At 39.3% G+C, this 23,221-nt stretch overlaps 1 protein-coding gene across 2 annotated transcripts; it reads right to left on the bottom strand.

Annotated features, from left to right (window-relative positions):
* Positions 1 to 20,328, bottom strand: LOC100373413 (uncharacterized). 2 transcript variants are annotated; one of them, XM_002734365.4, is made up of 6 exons: positions 20,093 to 20,328; positions 12,716 to 12,902; positions 10,777 to 10,833; positions 10,320 to 10,421; positions 1,237 to 1,361; positions 1 to 874 (listed from the first exon to the last, which is right to left on the bottom strand). In XM_002734365.4, exons 2-6 carry the CDS (start codon positions 12,890 to 12,892, stop codon positions 751 to 753), a joined length of 585 nt encoding a protein of 194 aa, XP_002734411.1. In that variant the 5' UTR covers positions 12,893 to 12,902; positions 20,093 to 20,328; the 3' UTR covers positions 1 to 750. The 2 variants fall into 2 exon arrangements, with proteins under 2 accessions (XP_002734411.1, XP_085355980.1); XM_085499854.1 differs by having other exon boundaries at positions 1,252 to 1,361.
* Between the last annotated feature and the right edge of the window lie 2,893 nt (positions 20,329 to 23,221).

Raw genomic sequence — 23,221 nt, 5'->3', positions numbered from 1 at the left:
TTCATATTATAACCTTTGTTTTATTCATAAGTCATTTAGTAAAACAATCTGCATATGCACTCCAATGGAGTACTACTGTATGTTTAGCACCATGATGTACTGCGTTCTACAAACATTCCCATTCTTAACCTTGGATATATATTCAGAAATTTTTGGAGTATGCCAATAAAGTGAATATTTTTTCAAAGCTGCATAACATAATATACAAAATTTGAAATTAAACATTGTGTCATTACATTAAAATACAAAGTAACCATGTTTTTTTCTTTCTTAATAAAGCTTGTAGAAATTTTGACAATATATGCTTTTCATTCAACAGTGATATGTTCCCAGGGTTTGAAATAAGAAGCCATATGTTTCAGTTACAAATCCTTTTCCAGGTAACAGCTGGTATAAAATAATATTTACTCTTATATTCCATGAATTTAACTCTCCACTAACAACCACATGTGTGTTTGTTTTCACAGCCTTTTTCCTTTCATGGAATTTTATTCAAGATAATTTTTTGGGGCTCTGATTATTTTTTCTTTTCCTTGAAAATCACAGACCATCACTATTAAAGTAGACCCTCCCAGTGAATATGACGGTGTGGAGACCCTTGCCACAAAATTTTACAAAAACCCTGTACTATAAAAGCAAGAGGTCCTATAATAGATAAGCACCATTTACAGTAGGTAAGTAAGCCTATAAAGTCATATTGCTGTGCATTATTGGTAAATAGCTCTTAAAATGTGTAGAAAACATTGTTCATTATCCAGTGACTTTCACTGAAACAAGCTTGTGGTCTTCTGGAAGCTTTATCATTGGAATGTCATCTCCTCTCATCGGAATCAGTATTATGGTTCTATCCTTAGTTGTATAATGTTCAGTTATCCTATAAAAATAAAATACAAACAGATGATTATCAGGATTGAATTTAGGCATCAATTTGGAACAACCACTGTTCATACTAGTGAATGAAACAAACCCACTCTAAGACTCATAAGTAATTTACAACTTTTTAAAGCATGGTGAATATCAGTGCATTACTTTTTTTAATCAAAATATATTATTCTCTCATTTGCATTTATTCTTCGGCTTTAAAGGGCAGCAGTCGTCTGCTGCGTTCTGTTGATATAGAATTCATAGCAATGTATACAACGCGTGTAAAATACATTGTTTATTTACGTGAAATTCGAACACGCGCTGCGCGCCGACCACCATGCTTTAAAAAAAGAACTGAAATCAAAACTATACCTCAATGGTGCGTACTTTGAAATACCAGTGGGTAATCTTGATGCAAAGATTGCTGAACTTATCGCTACACAACATTCAGCGAGTCCCAATACAGCTACAGTCACATCTATACCACCTTGTAAATTCTGATAATTAATGGTAAAATATAATTATTTCCATTGAGTCAAACTAGACATCATCACTGAGCCTAACACATAGTTTCCATGACTACTGCAACTGACATTCTACATTTATCAGAATCAAAGCATACAATGTATGTGTGTATACAGAATTTGATATGTTGAAAAACCTGTCAAAGAACAAGCTGCTCTCTGATTGGTCCAACTGTTAGGTATTATGGCTTGTTAGCCAATCAGGCACAAGCTTATAAGTAGCTTCACATTGACAGTCACAGTCTGAATTGTACAAAGATGTCTGTGACATAAGTTCAATGCAATGGTTTAGTTATTAGGACATATTATGATATATTATGATTTTGTGTAGCCTGTGCGACCAATTACCATGTGCAAGAATCACTGCTACATGACAAAAGTACTGCTGTATTACGACTGTAGTTGAATACACACCTAATTCTTCTATGTATCATTTATGATTGTTAGATTACATGGGTTGTTTTGGGTGAGCTCCAATAATATTACACATTTAACACAAGAACAAAAGTTTTAGACAAAAACAAGTCATGCTATGGTATGAAACAGTCTCTATTGTGCAAATATTGTGCGAAAGAAAACTTAAACGAGTCAAGCATTTTCAATCAGAACTTCTGTAATCAGAAAAAAATGTACAGACTTGATTTATAATGTAGGTGCAAGTTATTGCAATCAGTCAAGGCGTGTGTCAGAGATACATGTATTGCTCTTGAATGACTTTTGTTAATTCAAAGTTAGGCGAGGGTTCTCCGAACCCGCCTATTCACATAGTTCATACCCACCATAGACTCCGGTCAGTCAAAATGACTATTTTGAACTGTAGGCATTAATCAGCGATTCTGCCGGTGACGGAGAGAAAGAATCTAGGTCAGGGGAAGCCCCATGACCTCAAGATTTTTTTACCCTTTACGTCACGAACCCACATGACCGAGGCCACATGGCAACGCCATAGGTAGCCGTCCATCACTCTGGTTCCTTTCTCTCCGCCTCGAGGACTTAGACCAACGCGATGGAAAAAGTGGGGAGGTTGGGGGGACCCGGAGTCTATGGTGGGTATGAACTATGTGAATAGGCGGGTTTGGAGAACCCCCGCCTAAATTCACTACGTTCAATTACCCACCATAGCCATAGACTCTGGTCAGTCAAAATGACTATTTTAAACTGTAGGCAGAGTCAGACACCAATAGGTGGCGGGTTTTTTCGAGCAAACAGTTAAAAAAGAATGATGAAAGTCTTTTCCCAGTCCGAGATGAAAACAAACTCAAAAAACCTAAGTTAAGACCCAAGAAGGGTGGTGTCTTACCTTGCCTGTGCTGTCCCCGAAGCAAGAAGCCAATGCTGCTGTGGTGACAGGGTTCAGTGCGCCAGAGAAAGCTAGACCCAAGCCGAATTCGGGGGTGATAAGCTTGAAGTAGGACCGAAACAGTTCGCATGAGGGCGTATGTCGATAGAAGCAAAACCTGGGAGCTTCCAAGGAGTGTTAGTGGTACAGACAATCTGCCCACAAGAATGCCGAGACTGACTTATCGCCCATGTGCAGGGGCCCCTGCGGTCGTACGGGCTGGGTCAGCAAACAAAGCCTGACCCGTTACGACGTGAGTGAGTTAGCAATCGCACAGACCTCATGTGCTTGTACTTGGCGTCTCTGCAAGGTCTGTGTTGAGGAGGATAGTGTATTATAGACCTCCAGTACAGTCGCAGTAATCCACCTGGAGATGGAAGTCGGGGAAGCCGGCTTATCTTGTTTGCCAGGGTCGTAACACAAAAACATGTGTTTGGTTCCCTGTCTGGAAAACCTGGTACGGTTCTCGTAGCAACGCAGCGCTCGGACTGGGCAGAGAAGCAATTCCTCCTGATCCTCCGGACCGACAATATTTGACAGCCGGGGGATAACGATCGATTGAGGATCGTGTCCTGGGATTTGGTTCTTGGCGAGAAACCCGATACGTGTCTTTAGTACAACTTGATCGTCCATAAAGGCGGCACAACCGTCCGCAAAGGACAGTGCGCCTAACTCCGACCGGCACCTACCTGAGGCGAGGGCCAGTAGGAAGACTGTTTTCCACGTCAAAAACTTCTCAGGGCTGATAATACAACCGACAGGTCCCAATCGGGCGGTTCCTTTGAACGGGCCCTGGGCCTCTGATTATGGAAAGCAGTAAACAGTCTCCTAATAATGGGACAATCGGCTAAACTTGACCCCAAAGAGTTTTCTATGGCAGGGGACAAGGCTGACCTGTAGCCAACGATCGCTGCGTAGGACAGACCCACTTCGTCAAACAAGTGGACAAAGAAGTCTGCTACCTGGCCAATAGAGGGATGGCATGGATCAATCTCCCTTCCACTACACCAACCGGTGTATGCTCGCCACTTCAAGTCGTAGGCAGAGTTGGTGGAATCCCTGTTCGCCCTGGCCAGGACGTTGGCAGCCCGCTTAGATAGACCTTTCGTCTACGCGAGTCTACTGAGAGTCTTCATGCGTGTAAGTGGTACACTGCTGGGCTTGTTGGTAGTGTGCCGTCTGGCTGGGACAGCAAGTCCGGTATGTCCGGCAGTACTACCGGTGTTTCGACTATCATTTCCAGCAGGAGCGGAAACCAGGCCTTGGTCGGCCAATTGGGCGCCACCATGTTAATATGCAGGTGGGCTCTTGTCGAAGTTTCTCCAGTACTCGGTGAATTAGCGGGAAGGGAGGAAAGGCGTACGCATCCATGTGGGACCAGGGGATCGATAAGACTTCCACGGCTCATGCTCCTGGTGTCGGCAGGAGTGTTATATACGTCGGGAGCTTAGCGTTCCGGGGTGCAGCAAACAGGTCTATCTTTGGACCGTCCCACAGCAGAAACAGTCTGGAGGCTACCAACTGGGGGATCTGCCACTCCGTGTTCTGGAGATGGAGGTGCCTCGAAAGGGCGTCTGCCAGATCGTTTCTCACCCCTGGACGGTGGTGTGCGGTTAGCTCCACATTCCAGGCACCAAAGGAGAATTTGCTCTGCTAGGACCGACAACGATGGGGAACATGTCCCCCCCCCCTCCTTGTTGATGTAGGAGACCACCGCTGTGTTGTTTGTGCGGAGCAGGACTCTGTGGTCTCAAACTTCGGGTCGAAAGTGTGAAAGTGCTAGGTGCACTGTTTTGAGCTCAAGCCAGTTGATATGGTGGTCCCGAACCCATTGCGGGGGCCATATTCCTTGGGCTTGTTTGTCCAATAGATGCGCTCCCCACCCTTGGAGGGAGGCGTCTGTTACCAGAGTCATGGTTGTGACAAGTGGGTCCAAGGGGACCCCCTGTCTGAGGTTGGTCAGTTACGACCACCAGGACAGGGTTTCCTTTACTTGGTCCGGGATCAATACCCGTCTGTTTAGTTTCCGTAGGTGAGCTCGGTATTCCAATAACAAGCGTTGGACCGGGCGGCTGCATAGTGCGGCCTGAGGAACTACCCTTCGAACGGAGGTCATCATTCCGATGAGCCGCATTAGTTCTCGGAGAGACACTGAAGGTACGCTGACTAGGCGTTCTGCTAGGTTGCTTAGCGCTACCCAACGCGCTTGAGATGGGCGAACCAGGCCTACTTCGGTGTCGAACTTCATGCCCAGAAACACCAACTTTTGAGTCGGGTCGGGATGGGACTTTTTGTGATTTACTAAAAAGCCCAACTGGTGAAGTAAATCCTGTGTAAGCCTTACATGTCTGGCTAATAACCCCTTGTCTGGGTTGTGTATCAACCAGTCGTCTAGGTACGGATTGATGTGTACTGACATTTGGTGGAGCAGCAGCACTACCTGATTCATCACTCTGGTGAATACGTAGGGCGCTGTGGATAACCCGAAAGGCAGCACCCGAAATTCAAATACTTGGCCCAGATGAGCGAATCGAAGGAGAGAGCAACTTGCTGGGTGCATTGGTATGTGCATGTAAGCGTCGCATAAGTCTAAAGAGGCTAGCCAGTCGAGCCGGTGGATGGAGAGTAGGACACTGGATGGTGTCTCCATGCGGAACCGATCGAGAAGCACATACTGGTTTAGTCTGCTTAGGTCCAGAACCAGACGCCAGCCGCCTGTAGATTTTGGTACTACGAATACATTTGAGTAGAAGCCCAGACTTAGCGCCCTTTCTTAGCAAACTGTCTACTTCCTGGGGGGGACACTGACAGGGGCGGAGGAGATGTCAGTGGTATTCTGTAACCGCGTATGACCACCTGGAGCGTTCAGGGATCGGTGCACCGGCGCAATCTACGTGCGACAGGGATCTGTGGCCATGGGTTCGGCGGTTGCAAGAGGGGGGAGTTCTACCATGAGGTGAGCCTCCCCATAGATCACTGGGGTTACTAAGCTGTAGCCTGATCTCTTGCCGAACGCTCCCCCCCCCCCCCCCCCCCCCGTCGCAGAGGTAAGCGTCAAACATGCTTACCCCGCTACCCCGCTGCCGGGGATGATGACCACCCAGGGAGGAGGAGCAGCCACCACCTGGTCCTCTCTTTCCTGGGGGCGCGCCGCTACCCTTCTCTCCCGCGGATGGGTACGAGCGCTTGCCTCCTGGCTGACTCTGTTTAGCAGAGCTAGTCCTAGGGCGTTGTGCTTTCTGTGCTTGGGGCGCCCTCCGTTTACCCTTGGCAACGGCCAACCGGCTAGCGGATTCGACTTGGACCATTTGGTTTTTTACACCCCAAAGCTCTGCAACTGCCCCCGCTATCTCCCCATCAAAGAGGGTGGAGGATCTCCAGTCTGCGTAACTGAGGCGGTGGCGTACCCCCTGACTCAGTTTGCTGGTGAAAACACACGCGTCTAAAACCGCGTCTCGCTGCACAGTAGTAGTCCCGGTCAAGAGAGCCATATGACACTGGAGGATATCGCACATAGCCGTACGGTGGCCTACCATTAACTGTGTCGCCTGCTCTAGGAGGCGAGTGCGTTCTGCATCTGAGGTCTCCATGTGGCGCCCACGAATTCAAAGAAATCAATGGGTCACAACTCCACTCTCAGGGCATGTTGGATAGTCTCAGAATGGGTCGATGAGAATGATGAGAATGACCATGGAACGCGGCCATCCCCCTTCAAACAGAAGTTTGTGGTACCGGGATCCGGGGAAGGAGCCTTGGGGTCCGCTCGGGGACTTCTGGTTTCGTCCCCCGAATTGGGGTCCGAATCCGAGATTGCCCCGATGGGGTAGCGTTTAGTCCAGCGAAAAGAGATATGCAAAAGATTACTTTCGGCGTTACTTCCTCCGCGGCTGACCAACGACCGCCCCTCAACACCGTCTGCGCGCCGTCCCCCACGCTCAGCGCTCGGCTGGACCAGGGGAGACGTGTGGATGGGGTCGATCTGGATCCTGGCGCCTAAGATCCCATCAGCGTAGAAGCGACCGTAAGCGGCTGCTTTAGGATCGAGGGTGGGGGAATATACATAGTGTCACCTGGACTGATAATATTCCGCATCACCCCAACGGCGTGGCTCACCGAGTCATTACACAATGTGGACTCTGAGGGACCGCCTGAGGTACCCACTGTATCCGACGCGAGCGAACTGCCACCTCTCAGCCTAAATATGTGGGCGAGAGCGTGTTCAAGAGTGCGTCTCATGACAGGGAACGCCTGTGGGTCGGCGAGAAGGGAGTCGAAACCCACAGCTGAACTCGGACTTGAGGGTAAATTAACTAGTCCGGTACTGCACAGTGAACCCTGGCTGGTTGAAAGCGGGGGGGGGGGGGGGGGGGGGGGTGGGGGGGTGGGTGTACAATGTATGTCCTGACCCGAACGCCCTGCCCCGAAAACGTAGTCCTGGCTACCAGCGTCCCCGTTGATGCTACATATCTGAGGTTCCCGATTAGACCTGCTGCCACTAGCCTGAGCCTCGGCCTCCCCAGAATCAGCGGGGGGGGGGGGGGGGGGGGGGGTCAGGGCTGGGAAGAAACGTGTTTAGAATGCGAATGGTGCTTTCTGTGTTTCTTCCTACTTGCCCACTGAGAGGCCGCAGTGGAGACAGCTCGCTCCGCCTGCAGGTGATCTACTCTGCCTGCCAGGGACGTAATTTGCCCTGACAGTCCTTCGACCAATGCCCTCATTTCAGCGGCAAAACCGGCGCCGTGCGAGGATGGGTCCACAACGGGACCCAGCGCGGGCCTCATAGGAGGAAAGACCTCCGAACCCCAGCGATTACACATATTCTCTGGGCAGACACCGGAACCCTGAACGCATGTGAAACAACGATAACACTTTGAATGCGGGTTCCATTCCTGCAATTGCTGCGTACACTGAGTACAAATCCGCCTCAAAAACTGAAGAGACAATACCGGCGGTGAGACTCTGGCATTGCCAGTGCATCTGTCCATTTCTAAATACATAAAAAATAAAAGACGACATGCATGAGGGAAACGAATTACAGTTGTAAAATGTGCCACCATGAAATCAACATGTGACTACGTAGTGGCACCGGGTTTGATTTCTTTGTTGTGGAAAAGCATAACACACAAAGGGGAAAATGACACGTGGGTAAAAAGACAAGAAAAACTTATCCTACCAGCTAGAATGTCGGATGCCGCGGCTGCGGCGATGACCCACGCTAGAAACCCGGACAGGAAAAAGCAACAGAGCCAGGCAGAGCCGCTCAGAATCATTCCCCGATGAGGCGAAGAGAACTGAAGAGTGATGGACGGCTACCTATGGCGTTGCCATGTGGCCTCGGTCATGTGGGTTCGTGACGTAAGGGGTAAAAGAATCTTGAGGTCATGGGGCTTCCCCTGACCTAGATTCTATCTCTGTCACCGGCAGAATCACTGATTAATGCCTACAGTTCAAAATAGTCATTTTGACTAACCGGAGTCTATGGTGGGTAATTGAACGTAGTGAATTTTCCATCATTGGTCAATTTGAATTCAAACTGAAAAAGCAAAGTGTGTGCACCAAGGTGCAATTAAGTTCAATGTTTGTAACAAGTTTGAGCAATATCTGACCAGGTATGAATGACGTCTGTCCATGCATGACTGAGATCTAGGTCTGGAATCACAAAAATGCTTGATTTTGATGAATTTTTAACATTATTGAATGCATAATATTTTGATTAAAATAAAATGGCCACCAATATTCTATTTTAAATCTGAACTGAAAAACAAAAAGACAGACATTATGAATGATGTATGCAACATGTTTAAAGAAAGCTAAACAAGATCAAACTCTAGAATGACAGAAATGCTTCATTTTGATGAATTTTTAGTCAAAAAATTATTGCCATTTGGCCATCTTGAATTTAATCTGGAAACAAGCGCATGTTCATGAGCATCCCAAGATGCAAGATGTATGTGTGAAGTTTGAATGAGATCCACACAGGCACGAATGAGATCAGTCCAGACAGATGGACCCACACAGACATGAAGATGCACACACACACACACACATACATACATACACACATACACACATACATACATACATACATACATACATACACACATACATACATACACACATACATACATACATACACACACACATACATACATACATACATACATACATACACGTCTTACTGTTGTTGTAACGACACACATTGGATTAACTTTTAATATAGTTGCCATATGAACTTGATTAAAACACATTCCTATATAGGGTTGAGTTTAATTAAACTTAATTACAATGCAATTCAACATAGTATTCTGTTTTAAATCAAGTTTAACTAAATAAAAGTTGAATATCCCGTGACTGAACATAGAAATATTTGCAAAGCTTATGTTTAGTAAAGGTACAATTATATGAATATAAAACTTGACTGAAATTCGATTAAATATTAATATAAACTATGAAAATAGGGAGGGTTGTCACAAGTTGGTGTAAAGTTAAATTGAAGCCGTCACATCGTTGTTACCACCATGGAAGGTACTAACGGAAGGAGCCACAACGCCTATCAAGTGGCCACTTAAGCCTCCTAACTGGCTTATTTCCTTTTGTTTCAACCCAAATTAATCCTGATAAGGACATTGTCTAGCTCATCTTAGATGTCAATGATAGTTTGCGATTGTTTACACAAGTAACGAGTTAGCAGAGTATGATAAAACCCCGCCATTTTTTTAATGTGACTATAAAATATATGTGCATTATGAAACTACAGTCATCACACATGCGCACTTAGTTTGTTTAGGTGTAAAAAGTCAAAATACGTATTTTACTATCGAAAATTCAACAGGTGAACGTTTGACAAATTTCACATGTATTAATTATTAGCAACTGTAACTAGAACAAGATTTTGAGTGCCTACAACAACAATTCCTAAGGACTCTTAAAAAATATTATCACAGGAAAAGTGTCTAGGCATGATCTTCTTTCGATACTATCTTTTTTGTTGGTGTTCGCCGATGTCCGGTGGTCAAAAATTTCGACAGTTTCGGGTGCCAAACCAACGCACTGACAATGGTACCATTGAATAATGCATTCGTCACAAGCATTGATTAAGTCTCATTATCATTACAAATACAAAATTCACGATATTTCATCAGTTCTCCAATCAATGTTATATCTGACAATTTTCCATTAAAGTTCGCCAAGAATTCCGGAAACAACAGCATTCAAACAAGACGCCATTTTCAATATTGTACATGCGAGGTTCGACTATCGCTTTCGAACATGCTCCGACTATTACTGAATGCTCGAGATTAGCGTAACAATTGTACGCAGGCGCTAAAAGCTAACAAGAACAATGTTTGTGAACAAACACTGACAAACAATCATAGGGTAAAGCTAAAACAATAGCGCCGTGGCTCCTTCCATTAGTACCTTCCATGTTACCACACACGCACACACAAGTGTCAATCCATAAAGTCATTTACATAAGCATAACCAATAATACAGCATATATGGTATTACATTATAACTAGAACAATGAGATTAATTCCTATTTTACAGATTGAGTATAAAACTGACATGAAAACATTAGTACCAATACACACCTTTCCATCTGTGAAGTCTGCCCATGCTGCTAAACTTCCATAACCAATTAACATACACGCCCCCAAGGAGGATATGATGGATAAAACAAAGCTATCACGAACCTTAAAAAGACAGTTAGCATAAATATGTTACGATATGATACCTTTACATTATAATATTAGATTACCATACTATACTCATCCGACTTAGCATACACCACAACTTTTTGGGCATTTATATCAATTCCAACAGTTTGTACTTTGACATTGATTATTCTTTTCCGCATTGCGTTTCAAGAAGGCTCTGGGCAATTTCCAGAGAATAGAGTCGGTACAACACAGCATTCTGATTGGGTAATAACAGACTTGACCTATCAGGTCAAAGGACGTTGTTGGAGGTCAATTTGTGAAGAGAACATCACAGCAGAAATTGCATTGCATCATATAGGTGTGTTGAAGTTCATTGTCGAGTACTTACTAATTTACTGCTAATGTCCGTTTTCAGAGCATATCCAACTGCACCAGTTGTCATAAACTGAAGTTAAAAAAATCACAATTCAGAATTACGTGGAATTTCACACTTAAAACACTTGAAATTGTGAGATATGCCTTATTGTAACAAGCTAAAAAAATGCTGTATATGTACATGTAGGAAGAGTTTTTTGGCGATCCGCTCCGCTAGGATTACCCTAGGCTCATAATCACTTTTGTCGTTTTGTGTGTGTGTGTCTGTGTGTGTGATTTCCAGTGTTTTCACATATGATTTCTTCTGTGATTTTTTTGGCTTGGTCAATTTCTTTCAAACTTGGCAGGTAGGTCACACCTTTACCCTAGTTATTAGTAAAAATCTGTAAAAAAATTTTGGCCCACCGTTGCCATAACAACAGCCAAAAAACTGATTTTTTGATAGCTTTGCGCCAAATGTATCTCCTACAAATTTGGGATAAAACACATCAGCTCATTCTACTCAGCTTGAGTGTGGGCACAAAGTTACTATTTGAATTTTTGATATCTTTTTTCATTACCGAGAAATTTGACCCCAAAGTTGGGGTAACTTTTCACCAGCAACGGCAACTCTTCTGTGATTTTTTCGACTCGGCTGATTTTGTTCATACTTCACAGGTAGGTCGTGCTGTCACTAATTGGAAAAAAATCCTGGCCCACCACTACCATTGCAACATCCAAATTGATTTTTGAATACTTTCGCCCCAAATGTATTACCTCCTACCAGTTTTGTACACAGTCAGCTGGCATTGGTGTCGCTGGGTGTATATGATAAAGGAAAGTTGTGCAACCAAATTTGCCAAGTTTGCAGTTTTTCACCAATAAAAAAACAACTAAGGCAAAAACTCACGGTTTTTCAGCATTTTTGTAATAAAGACATTATTCTCTACCAATAGAGGGGGGTGAAACGAAAGAGCCATATTTAACGCTTAAAAATAGAATGTGTATTTTGATCTCTATGTAGCCAACCAATGGCTGGACACGATACATACGCTGTCGTTGCCAAAGAGCCCCGCGTCCATTGCCTGGCGATGCTCTTCCATTTCACCCCGTCCGGAATGTTCTACTTTCGCAGCCTAATCGCAGTTTTTTTGAAAAACTTCGAAAAAACACAAGAATTAGTAAAAATATTCCTATTTTGGGCAGATTATTAATAGAGAATAATGTCTTTATTACAAAAATGCTGAAAAACAGCGAGTTTTTGCCTTAGTTATTTTTTTTATCGGCGAAAATTTGGTTGCACAACTTCCCTGTTAATATACACCCAGCGACACTGATGCTAGCTGACTGTGGTTTTGTAATAGCAGTGTTCAAATGACCATGCTTTTTAATTTGGCTACGTTGCGCAGTGATAGGAGATCGCCGACGCCGACATTGTTACACTGTATCAACATAATCCCAACGCAACTTTGAACTTTGAATGAACTGTAAATGCTGCCTTCATTCTAGAATATACTATCGCAAAACGGATGGAAATAATAAATGATGTAACAGCAGAATACGTCCTAGTAATAAACTAATTGACTTCAAAAGACTGAATGTTTTTTGCAAACTTCGTATACGGGCCCATTTAGTTATATACCGACGTTAGCTTCACGTTTATGTCACACTATGGAAACAACCAAAAACATATTGCTTGTTTTTGAGCGGAGCGGATCGCCAACCAGCCTACCGGCTTGTCATTTTAATTTTTGTTTTGATTTTTTTAAATGAACTGTACTATAACATAATAATGAAAAAAAAAGACATTTAATTTAGTTTTCATGATAGATTTCCTTTATACACTGTATATTCACTATATAGAATAAAGTATATGAAATGAAAAATGACAACATTGGTGAAATGCTTGTAACTAATACTGATGTATTTAATGATAAAAAAGAGATTACTAAATAAATAAACAGTGTATTTACCAAAGTACCAGTCCACATTGCAACACCAAGTGAATACTGATAACATTCTATCTCAACAGAAATCACAGCACAGATAACACATAATATACCAAGTACAAATTGACCAATGGACAGTCCAATTACTGTTTCTAAATCAGACTTCAAATCGGAATGTACGTCCTTCATTTTATATGCCATTGTAGCCGTTCTGTAAAAAAATAAATAACTAGTTAATGCTAACAAGATCGTGCAACACTTCCCCTCCCCTATCTAGGAAGGTGATCGGCGCACAGCGTAAGCTCAAAATTTGTGTAAAACCACAGAGAGAATCACAATATTTAAAATAATAACATGATGTCATAGTTACACAAATCTGTATTAAAACGACAAATGTGGTAGCTCCATTCATCACATACACATGATGTTCTATGACGTGTACTATCTATACAATGCAGAGACAAGGAAAGAAATTCTAGAACAGTCTTTGTGTAGAAATCATTTTTCTGTATACAATTACTCATGTATAGTTTAGAAATGGTATCGGTAGGAAACAAACAAATTTGGTCCCCCTCATTCATAACTCTAATTGTAACCATGATCCTCCAGTGCTTCTCCCCCTTTTCAATTATATACACCCCTTTTCAGGTCACTCATAGTTATTTGGAGGGGCATATTGAATTATATTGGGGGCTGGATTGTTAGGGTTAAGGGTGAGGGCTCAACTGTATATACAGAAGTCCTTTTTGAACTCTTGACCCTTGCAATGCCCATATAAGAACACCTTGTGATCAGATCATGTGATTAAAATTCAAGTTTTTTGACATTCAAAAGTGTTCACTAAAACTGTCAAAATAAGCTTACTGCTTATAGAAATGACTGTTTTTTTTTACCAACTGTGTTCTGATTTTGAAAGAGTATCAGTTAGCAAGCAGCACTGTTGTATTTAACATTCTATGACACAATGGCTGTCAAGTTTTTTAAATCTATGCCATAATTAGTTGCTGTTTAATTAAGAATAAGTGTACAGTAATTATACGGATGTGTTCTCACTACCATTAATGGAGAGCAGGCATGTCTACATGTTTTTGTTTTTTTAGGAACATGGTAAAATCATAACCATAATGTCATTTGAGCAGTGTTTTCCATAGACCACAATGAAAACATGTTTCCTTATATTGTCAGTTTTTTTAATACTTCTGAACACTATATATCTGCCATAGAAAACAATGATAAAATTCCGTTGATTAATTTTATCTGAAATGAGTAGTGACCCCATATTTTTATTTCACTTTCTTTATCCTTGTAACAAAGAAAATGACAATATTTTTACTTTTGTGTAGATTATTCCATAAAGCCCCGTGCCAGGCGACTATACAAGACCTTTAACATTTAATGATTACCAACTGAATCCACAGTTTCTCGACACCTGGGACAGTGGGTGCTCAATCAAACTTACAATCAAACAAATGATGATACCATATTACAACGTAGTAACAGAGACATACTTATAAACACACACGGTAAATCACTATTGGAACTATGTAAGAGCACTGGCATTAGAATCCTAAATGGAAGAATTCCTGGTGACTCGTGTGGTAACTTCACATGTTATCATTACAACGGCAATAGCACAGTAGATTATGCCTTAGCTTCATCAAACTTGCTCTGTAATTTTAAATATTTCCAAGTTCATAATTTTACCATCCTGTCAGATCACTGCATCAATTCTAAGAAAATTAATTCAAAATATAACAAAAATAGCCTCCCTAAAAGTTGGATCTGAGACAAACTGTCTATCTTTGATTATTATGAAAACTTATCATCTGAAAAAACTCAAAATTTAATTAAAACTTTCTTAGACAACAAATATAACTTGAATAACGATGGAATACATGATGCAGTTCTGAATTTCAACTCAATTATTGGTGATGTAGCTGATCAAACCTTTAAAAAGAAGAAATCAAACATCAAAACAAAACAAAAACATAAACATAATTTAAACAGAAAAAGTGGTTTGACAAAGATTGTAGAACCTATAAGAAAGACTTGATTTATTGTGCTAAACTGATTAGCAGACAACCTTTTGACAAAAAGTTAAGAGAAATATATTTTGTGAAGAAAAAGAAATATAAAAAATTGATCAAAACTAAACAAAACAAGCAGCCTGTCGGCTGAGATAGCTCCGCTGTTAGCAATGCACATGGCAATTAAAGAACAGAAGATATCATTAGAAAATGAACAAATCTGAGAGAGGTCCACATGTAGTACCTATATGTATAAAATTGGTTTGAAATAAAATTAGATTTATTTGCTTTTTTGATAATGGTTTCCACAACAATCCTATATAGTTATCTAACAATGACAAGGGTCTACTTGTCAGGAATATAACTGAGTAAAAATTTCACATGAATACATATGTAATATCAAAGCAATTGGACTTGAAGTTTTTAACAAGAAGTCGAAAATATTACTTTTTACCAAAAATGACAAAAATATTCACCAAAATTAAAAAATTAAAGATATCACTACAAAATGAACAAATCTGAGAGAGGTCCACATGTAGTACCTATATATGTAATATCAAAGCAATTGGACTTGCGGTTTTCAACAAGAAGTCGAAAATATCACTTTATACAAAAAATTACAAAAATATTCACCAAAATTAGAGAATTAAAGATATCATTACAAAATGAACAAATCTGAGAGAGGTCCACACATACCGGTAGTACCTATATATGTAATATCAAAGCAATTGGACTTGCGGTTTTTAACAAGAAGTTGAAAATATCACTTTTTATCAAAAATTACAAAAATATTTACCAAAATTAGAGAATTGAAGATATCATTATGAAATGAACAAATCTGAGAGAGGTCCACATGTAGTACCTATATATGTAATATCAAAGCAATTGGACTTGCGGTTTTTAACAAGAAGTGGAAAATACCACTTTTTACCAAAAATGACAAAAATATTCACCAAAATTAGAGAATTAAAGATATCATTACAAAATGAACAAATCTGAGACAGGTCCACATGTAGTACCTATATATGTAATATCAAAGCAATTGGACTTGCGGTTTTCAACAAGAAGTCGAAAATATCACTTTTTACCAAAAATGACAAAAATATTCACCAAAATTAGAAAATTAAAGATATCATTACAAAATGAACAAATCTGAGAGAGGTCCACATGTAGTACCTATATATGTAATATCAAAGCAATTGCACTTGCGGTTTTCAACAAGAAGTCGAAAATATCACTTTTTACTAAAAATGACAAAAATATTCACCAAAATTAGAGAATTAAAGATATCATTACAAAATGAACAAATCTGAGAGAGGTCCACATGTAGTACCTATATATGTAATATCAAAGCAATTGGACTTGAAGTTTTTAACAAGAAGTCGAAAATATTACTTTTTACCAAAAATTAAAAAAATATTCATTAAAATTAGAGAATTAAAGATATCATTACAAAATGAACAAATCTGAGAGAGGTCCACACATACCGGTAGTACCTATATATGTAATATCAAAGCAATTGGACTTGCGGTTTTTAACAAGAAGTTGAAAATATCACTTTTTATCAAAAATTACAAAAATATTTACCAAAATTAGAGAATTGAAGATATCATTATGAAATGAACAAATCTGAGAGAGGTCCACATGTAGTACCTATATATGTAATATCAAAGCAATTGGACTTGCGGTTTTCAACAAGAAGTCGAAAATATCACTTTTTACCAAAAATGACAAAAATATTCACCAAAATTAGAGAATTAAAGATATCATTATGAAATGAACAAATCTGAGAGAGGTCCACATGTAGTACCTATATATGTAATATCAAAGCAATTGGACTTGCGGTTTTCAACAAGAAGTCGAAAATATCACTTTTTACCAAAAATGACAAAAATATTCACCAAAATTAGAGAATTAAAAATATCATTACAAAATGAACAAATCTGAGAGAGGTCCACATGTAGTACCTATATATGTAATATCAAAGCATTTGCCCTTGCGGTTTTTAACAAGAAGTCGAAAATATCACTTTTTTCCAAAAATGACAAAAATATTCACCAAAATTAGAGAATTGAAGATATCAACATGAAATGAACAAACCTAAGAGAGGTCTACCCAAGGTACATATACACCAAGTATCAAAGCATTCAGGCTTGTAGTTTTCAAGAAGAAGTCGAAAAAGTAAAACATTGACACGGACGACGACGACGGACGACGACAGACAATCACTCATATGATAAGCTCCGCTCGACAAAGTCGACAGCGGAGCTAAAAAGGGAGAGCTGTTAATTGTAAATAAATTAACACATTTGAGAAATACAAATCCCAATCAATTTTGGAAAATCATTAATGAATTGAAAAATTCTCATAAAAATCAATCTAATCCTATTTCTGTAGAACAGTGGGAAAAATACTATAAAATATTGAACAAAGCTGATCAGAACAATAATTTGCAAAATAATATCATTTCTGATATGTCAGAAAAGGAAAACAGAAATGAATCTAATAAACTTATTAACAATAAAATAACAGAAAAAGAGATAAAAAATGCTATTAAAAAACTTAAAAATAAAAAAGCACCTGGTTATGATGGCTTCTGCTCTGAGCTTTTGAAATACAGCTCAGAATCGTTGATAAAACCATTAAAAAAACTTTTTAACCTTATTTTAGAGTCCGGAATTTATCCAAAGTCGTGGAATATTAGTATTATTTCACACATCTATAAAAAGGGTGATTCACACGACCCAGGAAACTACAGGGGAATAGCTGTATCAAGTTGTGTGGGAAAAACATTCTGTACTATAATAAATACCGTAATAGAATTACCCAATACCTTGAAACAAATAACATAATTAACAATAATCAAGCAGGGTTCCGTAAAGGTCACCGCACAACAGACCACATTTTTGTACTGAAAACAATTGTTAAAAAATATCTCCAGCTAAATGGAAAATTATATGCATGCTTTATAGACTTCCAAAAAGCCTTCGATAGTGTCTGGCGTATTGGGTTGTTTTATAAATTACTCAAAAATGAAATAAATGGCAAAATCTATAATATTATTAAAAATATGTATTGTAATACAAAAGCATGCATTCGTTTAGAAAACACAACCACAGATATATTTGAGACAACAAAAGGTGTGAGACAAGGCTGTTTTATAAGCCCCACACTATTTAATTTATATGTTAATGATATGAGTAAATACTTGGAAGACAGATCCCTTGATCAGGTCACACTACACAACACAAAAATTAACTCGCTACTTTACGCTGATGATCTGGTGCTAATTTCAATAACAGAAAAGGGCCTACAAAATGCATTAAATAAACTGCAAGATTATTGCCAAAAATGGAAAATCAAAGTAAATCTTGCGAAAACTAAAATTCTTGTATTCAGAAGGGGAACACTACAAAGAAATGAACAATTCTATTATCAAAATGAAAAACTTTGCTGTGTCAACTCATATAATTATCTTGGAATAATCTTTCAGTCAAATGGTAAATTTACAGAAGCTAGAGACAACCTAGCAGATAAAGCAATCAAAGCCATGTATGCACTAAAGCAGTCTTTACCAAAAAAAACAGACTGTAAAACGTACATCCATCTGTTTAATACATGTATATGTATCAAACCAATTTTACTGTATGGATCTGAAATTTGGGGAATGGAAAATATGAGTAACAATAACTGGGACAAAACTATAACAGAAAAAGTGCACAGGACAACTACTTGGGCTTAATAAATACACAGCAAATAATGCATGTCGGGGTGAAATTGGAACATTTCCATTGATAAATAAAGTGAAAATCAATATGATTAAGTTCTGGTCCTGTGTCACAGACAAGTCACAAAATAATTATACAAAGATAGCGTTAAGCGATCAGACTTTGTCAAAAGCACAATGGGAAACATCAGTCAAAAATATCTTGAAAGATGTAGACCTCTCTAAAACATCACAGCTATCACATCAAAATATTAAGGAAATTAGCAGCACTATTAAACAACAATACATAACATACTGGAGAGAGAATATGACAAATGAAAAAACAAAACTGAGAACATACATTAAATTTAAAATTAATTACAATCTGGAAAATTACATTAATGTTTTGGATAATAATCAAAGAATATCAATGGCTAGATTCAGGACAAGTAGTCACAATCTAGCCATTGAAAAAGGCAGACATACCAATCCAAAAACCCCATTATAAAATAGAATTTGTAAACAATGCCCATTACAGGAGATCGAAGACGAATTACACTTTCTTTTAGTTTGCCCACGATATCAAACAGATAGAAATGATTTTATTTCCAATATTTTATTCCCCAAAGAAATCATTACCAACCTGCAAAAATTCACATATTTAATGAAAAGTAATGACAGAAATTATTAATATAATAAAACTTTTAGGGGAATTTTTACATAAATCATTTATTTTAAGAAATGAGCTTTTTTTGGATATATATATATATCTTTATTTCGTACTGTGGCCATTGGCCTTATGTACAGATACAAATAAATACATAATAAATTAGATTGGAAAGGTCGCAGAAACAAGTAAAGAAAAACAAATATAAAATCATAATACATAACATTTGCATAATTAAGTGTTCTCTTCAAGCATAAGCTGACGTACTTGAAAACTATAAAATATAAATTTACCAAGGTTTAATTGTATATATGGGGTTTGATTCTGAAATAATGAAATAAACTTTATCTCTGTAGGTGGGGAGAAGTAATACTGTGCAATAAACTTCAACCTTAGGGAGCTGTATTTGGGACAAACTAATGTAAAGTGGTATTCGTCCTCAATTACATTACAGCCAAAAGGACACAATTTTTTTGGATATAATACCTTGACTCTTTTTTTCTATTTTTTTTTTTTTTTACGTTATCATACTTTGATATTTTTAATCACTTATATATTTATTGCTGTAAACCAATAGAACATTTGTAATTCTAAGGATGCAATAAAGTTATTATTATTATTATATTATGAACTTACTCATGCTTTGAATTTTCACATCGACTCATATTGATATACGCGGTGATTTACAACGCTAACTTAATTAACATTCATCAATTAGAGAGCTACAATGGAAGTGATACAGAACGCACTGACTACTCCGTACAGTCCTGTGAAAACAACCCATGAACGTGATCATATGGCGTATTTGTAAACAAATAGGACACCTAGTACGTTCCGTCGACTCGTCCATTCAGTTTACTGGTCTATTTTAGCTCACATACACACGCACCCATCAGTGTCTGCAACCCTTGGTCACAACAACAACTCCGACACGTGACTGCATGCTGTGATCGCTTCAACGAGGCACCAAATAATGCTATACAGCTGTGAATTGCACTTACCAGGCTTAATGAAAACAAGATGTCTGCCGGTGTACAATGTACGTCCAAAGGATGTTACTGTCAGTGGAATCGAGTAGTTCGATGGCCTTCGATTATTTCTCGTGGAGTGTAAATATAATATAACTACCTTTGCACTCGTTGGCCTCACGTTAAACTCGGCATGTCCACGTATTCCAGATATATCATGCCTACGGAGCTCAACTCACAAGCTCCAGATGGATACCAGACACTCCTTAGATCAGACGTGCGCATGCGTGATTTCGTAACACCTTTCGTAATATTGTGAACAATGCACCTGTACGTTCTTTGGTGCGGGTTATGTTATTGTTTTATGCTTTAGCGCAAACACCTACCGGGTATAAAAGGGCATGTGAGAAGAACAATGTGTTTCCGTATGAAATAAAGTTTACATATGTATGTACGTAATTTGAAGATGATTTATAACGATGAATTGAATGCACTTTCTGCACAGAAAGTAAACAGTCTACCCACAGTTCTGAATATCAGACAGTACCCCTATCTTTTTTTCTGTGTTTTTCATTATTGGTTTGTTTTGTTTTTGTAATTTTGATTCAATAAATATCACTAAGGATCTATAAGATTAGTCAGTGAAATAACTGGTTGGTGCTAATCTCAGTCCGTTTTTGTTTTAGTGTTGTTGCATATTCGCAAAGCGCGTAATGCGAGCGTTTTTGACGAAATTCGAAATGTCTGTTAAAACAACGTTCGATTGACGTGCACGGAATAGACCCGAAATATAATAAGCAAATAACACCGAATAAACGGCAAGGTAAAGACTATGTCTAATTATAGTAAATACGTACTGCGTGCGTGACTCGAACCGGCGCTCGCGTACGGCACCTAATCACGCACGCAGTACGTATTTAGTCACGCACGCAGTACGTATTTACTATAATTAGACATAGTCTTTACCTTGCCGTTTATTCGGTGTTATTTGCTTACTTTACTTCCTATGTCGACAGCAACTATGAGTTCGAAATATAATAGACGCTTGCAAATTGGGGAGAGGGGGGCGACCATTCTCCTTCCCAGAGTTCCTTGCGGTTAGATCACCGAAAGTATCTCTGCCACCACACACCGCCATTTTGTGGTGAAACACCACAAGACTTTTACTACGCGTGTCATTTGCGTATTTTTGCTATTAGAGGGCTCTCGTGTTGATTTATTCCTACTGGAAAACAAGTTTTAAAATATTTTATTGATAGCTGATAACGATTTTTCCGTAAATGTACTGTTAAAGGTGAAATAGTTATAATTTACAAAAGAAAATAATTTCATCGCGGAATAACGGTTACAGAGGCACATTACTTGGGGTTTGCAACTACGGTGACATGATACCAAGATCCCGTTACAATCTCGCGCTCGCATAAGCGTTCCAACTCAGAAAAATGCGAATGCGCATGCCCGAGGTAACTAGGATACTGGGATGTCCAGGTGGATCAAAATAGCTGCTCACGATATGACGGATTACGATAACTATATTTTCTGTATATTTTCGATGTATTACATTTTTTCACTATGAATGTGGTAATACGTGTTTTATTGTTTTATTACAAACCGCCTATGTCATGTCAGAAGGTAATAGCATCAGTCTCGCTAACTACGAGATGAGACTTGAATGGGATCTTGACATGATGTCACCATACAGTAAACCCCAAGTAATGTACCTCTGCGGTTACTAATGTGTTACTCGGTTCATCAAACTGACCGTCCTGTGGATTGCCAGGCGACGAAATATAAACAAACGAAAGCACTTCGTAGTATTGGCAACTAAATCGTGCTACTGCCACACCGTTTGTGCTACGGAATATAAAAAAATAGCTTCTCAATTTAAAATTAGCCAGAATCTACAAACAACGCGTATACTTTCGTCAGGTTCGAACACCTGCCTGGCGATGTTTTGTTGGGCGTCTTTGTAAGTAATTCCACTGTGACGCATCGACCAATCAACGACGAGCATAATATCGCGTGGCGGCGGAGATATATTCGTGGAATAGAACTCTGCCTGGGAGATTGGGGGGCGACCAGTATAATATATTCTTATACACGAGGGTGCGACACTACCCCAATGTATGATAATGGTCGTATAAATGTTATAATCGATGGTGGTTTCGGCCAATCACGGTCATTTAAAAAATAAAATGACACGCGCCAAAATACAAACAAATTCTGTCGTGAGTGCACTAGCTGTTAAAATTGCGTTATGTTAAACCACAATCTCTCCATAGACTATAGAATGACTGTGGTTAAACCTACTATCGGAGTCGATATCCAAGAGCTTTTCCGCAATTCATGCTAGGTACCGGCGTTGATTTTCCCATCCACTATCAAAACAGAAAAAAAAACCCGAAGGGAGCACAATGAGTGTATAGATGTTTTGTGAATGGTGCAACTGATGAGCGCTTGAAGATCACAGTGGTCAATTCCGCACTTGAACACGATTTTATAGGACTCGACGAATGTAAATTGAAGTTTTCACACATAATTGTTGTCTACGAGTGACATCGTTTGAATACAATTGATAACTCGTCGCAACTTGTAATATGTCAGAAATTTGATCTTATATGCCATAGTATATGGATGCGCATCTTTATATAACACGAGTATACCGTCGTAACCATGACAATTCTCGAGCCCTCATTGACCAGTCCAAGACTGTCATAGTACTAATGTATATATTATTGATTTCAATTATGGACGAAGGTCTATGTTAGAATCTATCAATATATCATATATTTCTCATTGCATTGGCCGAGTAATTTGTCCTAACAATTACAACAGAAGAACGTAAATGTGTATGTACTTGAAATGTGAATATGCCACGTAATACAGTATCACGGGGCCCGGACTCGACCACATCAAGACGCGATCGTCAACTCTACGGACCACTCGTATTATTTATGAACGGGTATGCGAGGTACCAACTTTTGATGAAAATTACGGTCTGAGAGATCAAATTTATCAAAACTCACTTACATTTAAAAAAAAAAAAAACATCCCTTGAAGTTATTGTTTGACACATTATGTCAACACAACAGAAATACGACTGTTTTGATCCCTGAAAATGTCAAAAAACATTGAGAATTTCAAAAAGAGCCCTTTGCCCAT

The sequence above is a fragment of the Saccoglossus kowalevskii genome, chromosome 1 (assembly GCF_978046115.1).
Source record: "Saccoglossus kowalevskii chromosome 1, keSacKowa6.1, whole genome shotgun sequence".
Classification (NCBI taxonomy): domain Eukaryota; kingdom Metazoa; phylum Hemichordata; class Enteropneusta; family Harrimaniidae; genus Saccoglossus; species Saccoglossus kowalevskii.
The sequence above is the reverse complement of the archived record's forward strand: the minus strand, read 5'-3'. Positions and strand labels throughout refer to the sequence as shown.

Excerpts from the sequence above, each read along its gene's own strand:
- LOC100373413 (XM_002734365.4), bottom strand. The coding sequence starts at position 12,892 with ATGGCATATAAAATGAAGGACGTACATTCCGATTTGAAGTCTGATTTA. Across the intron at positions 10,422-10,776 it reads CGGACATTAGCAGTAAATTA|GTTCGTGATAGCTTTGTTTT; the intron begins GTAAGTACTCGA and ends TGTCTTTTTAAG. Across the intron at positions 875-1,236 it reads TCAAAGTACGCACCATTGAG|GATAACTGAACATTATACAA; the intron begins GTATAGTTTTGA and ends TTATTTTTATAG.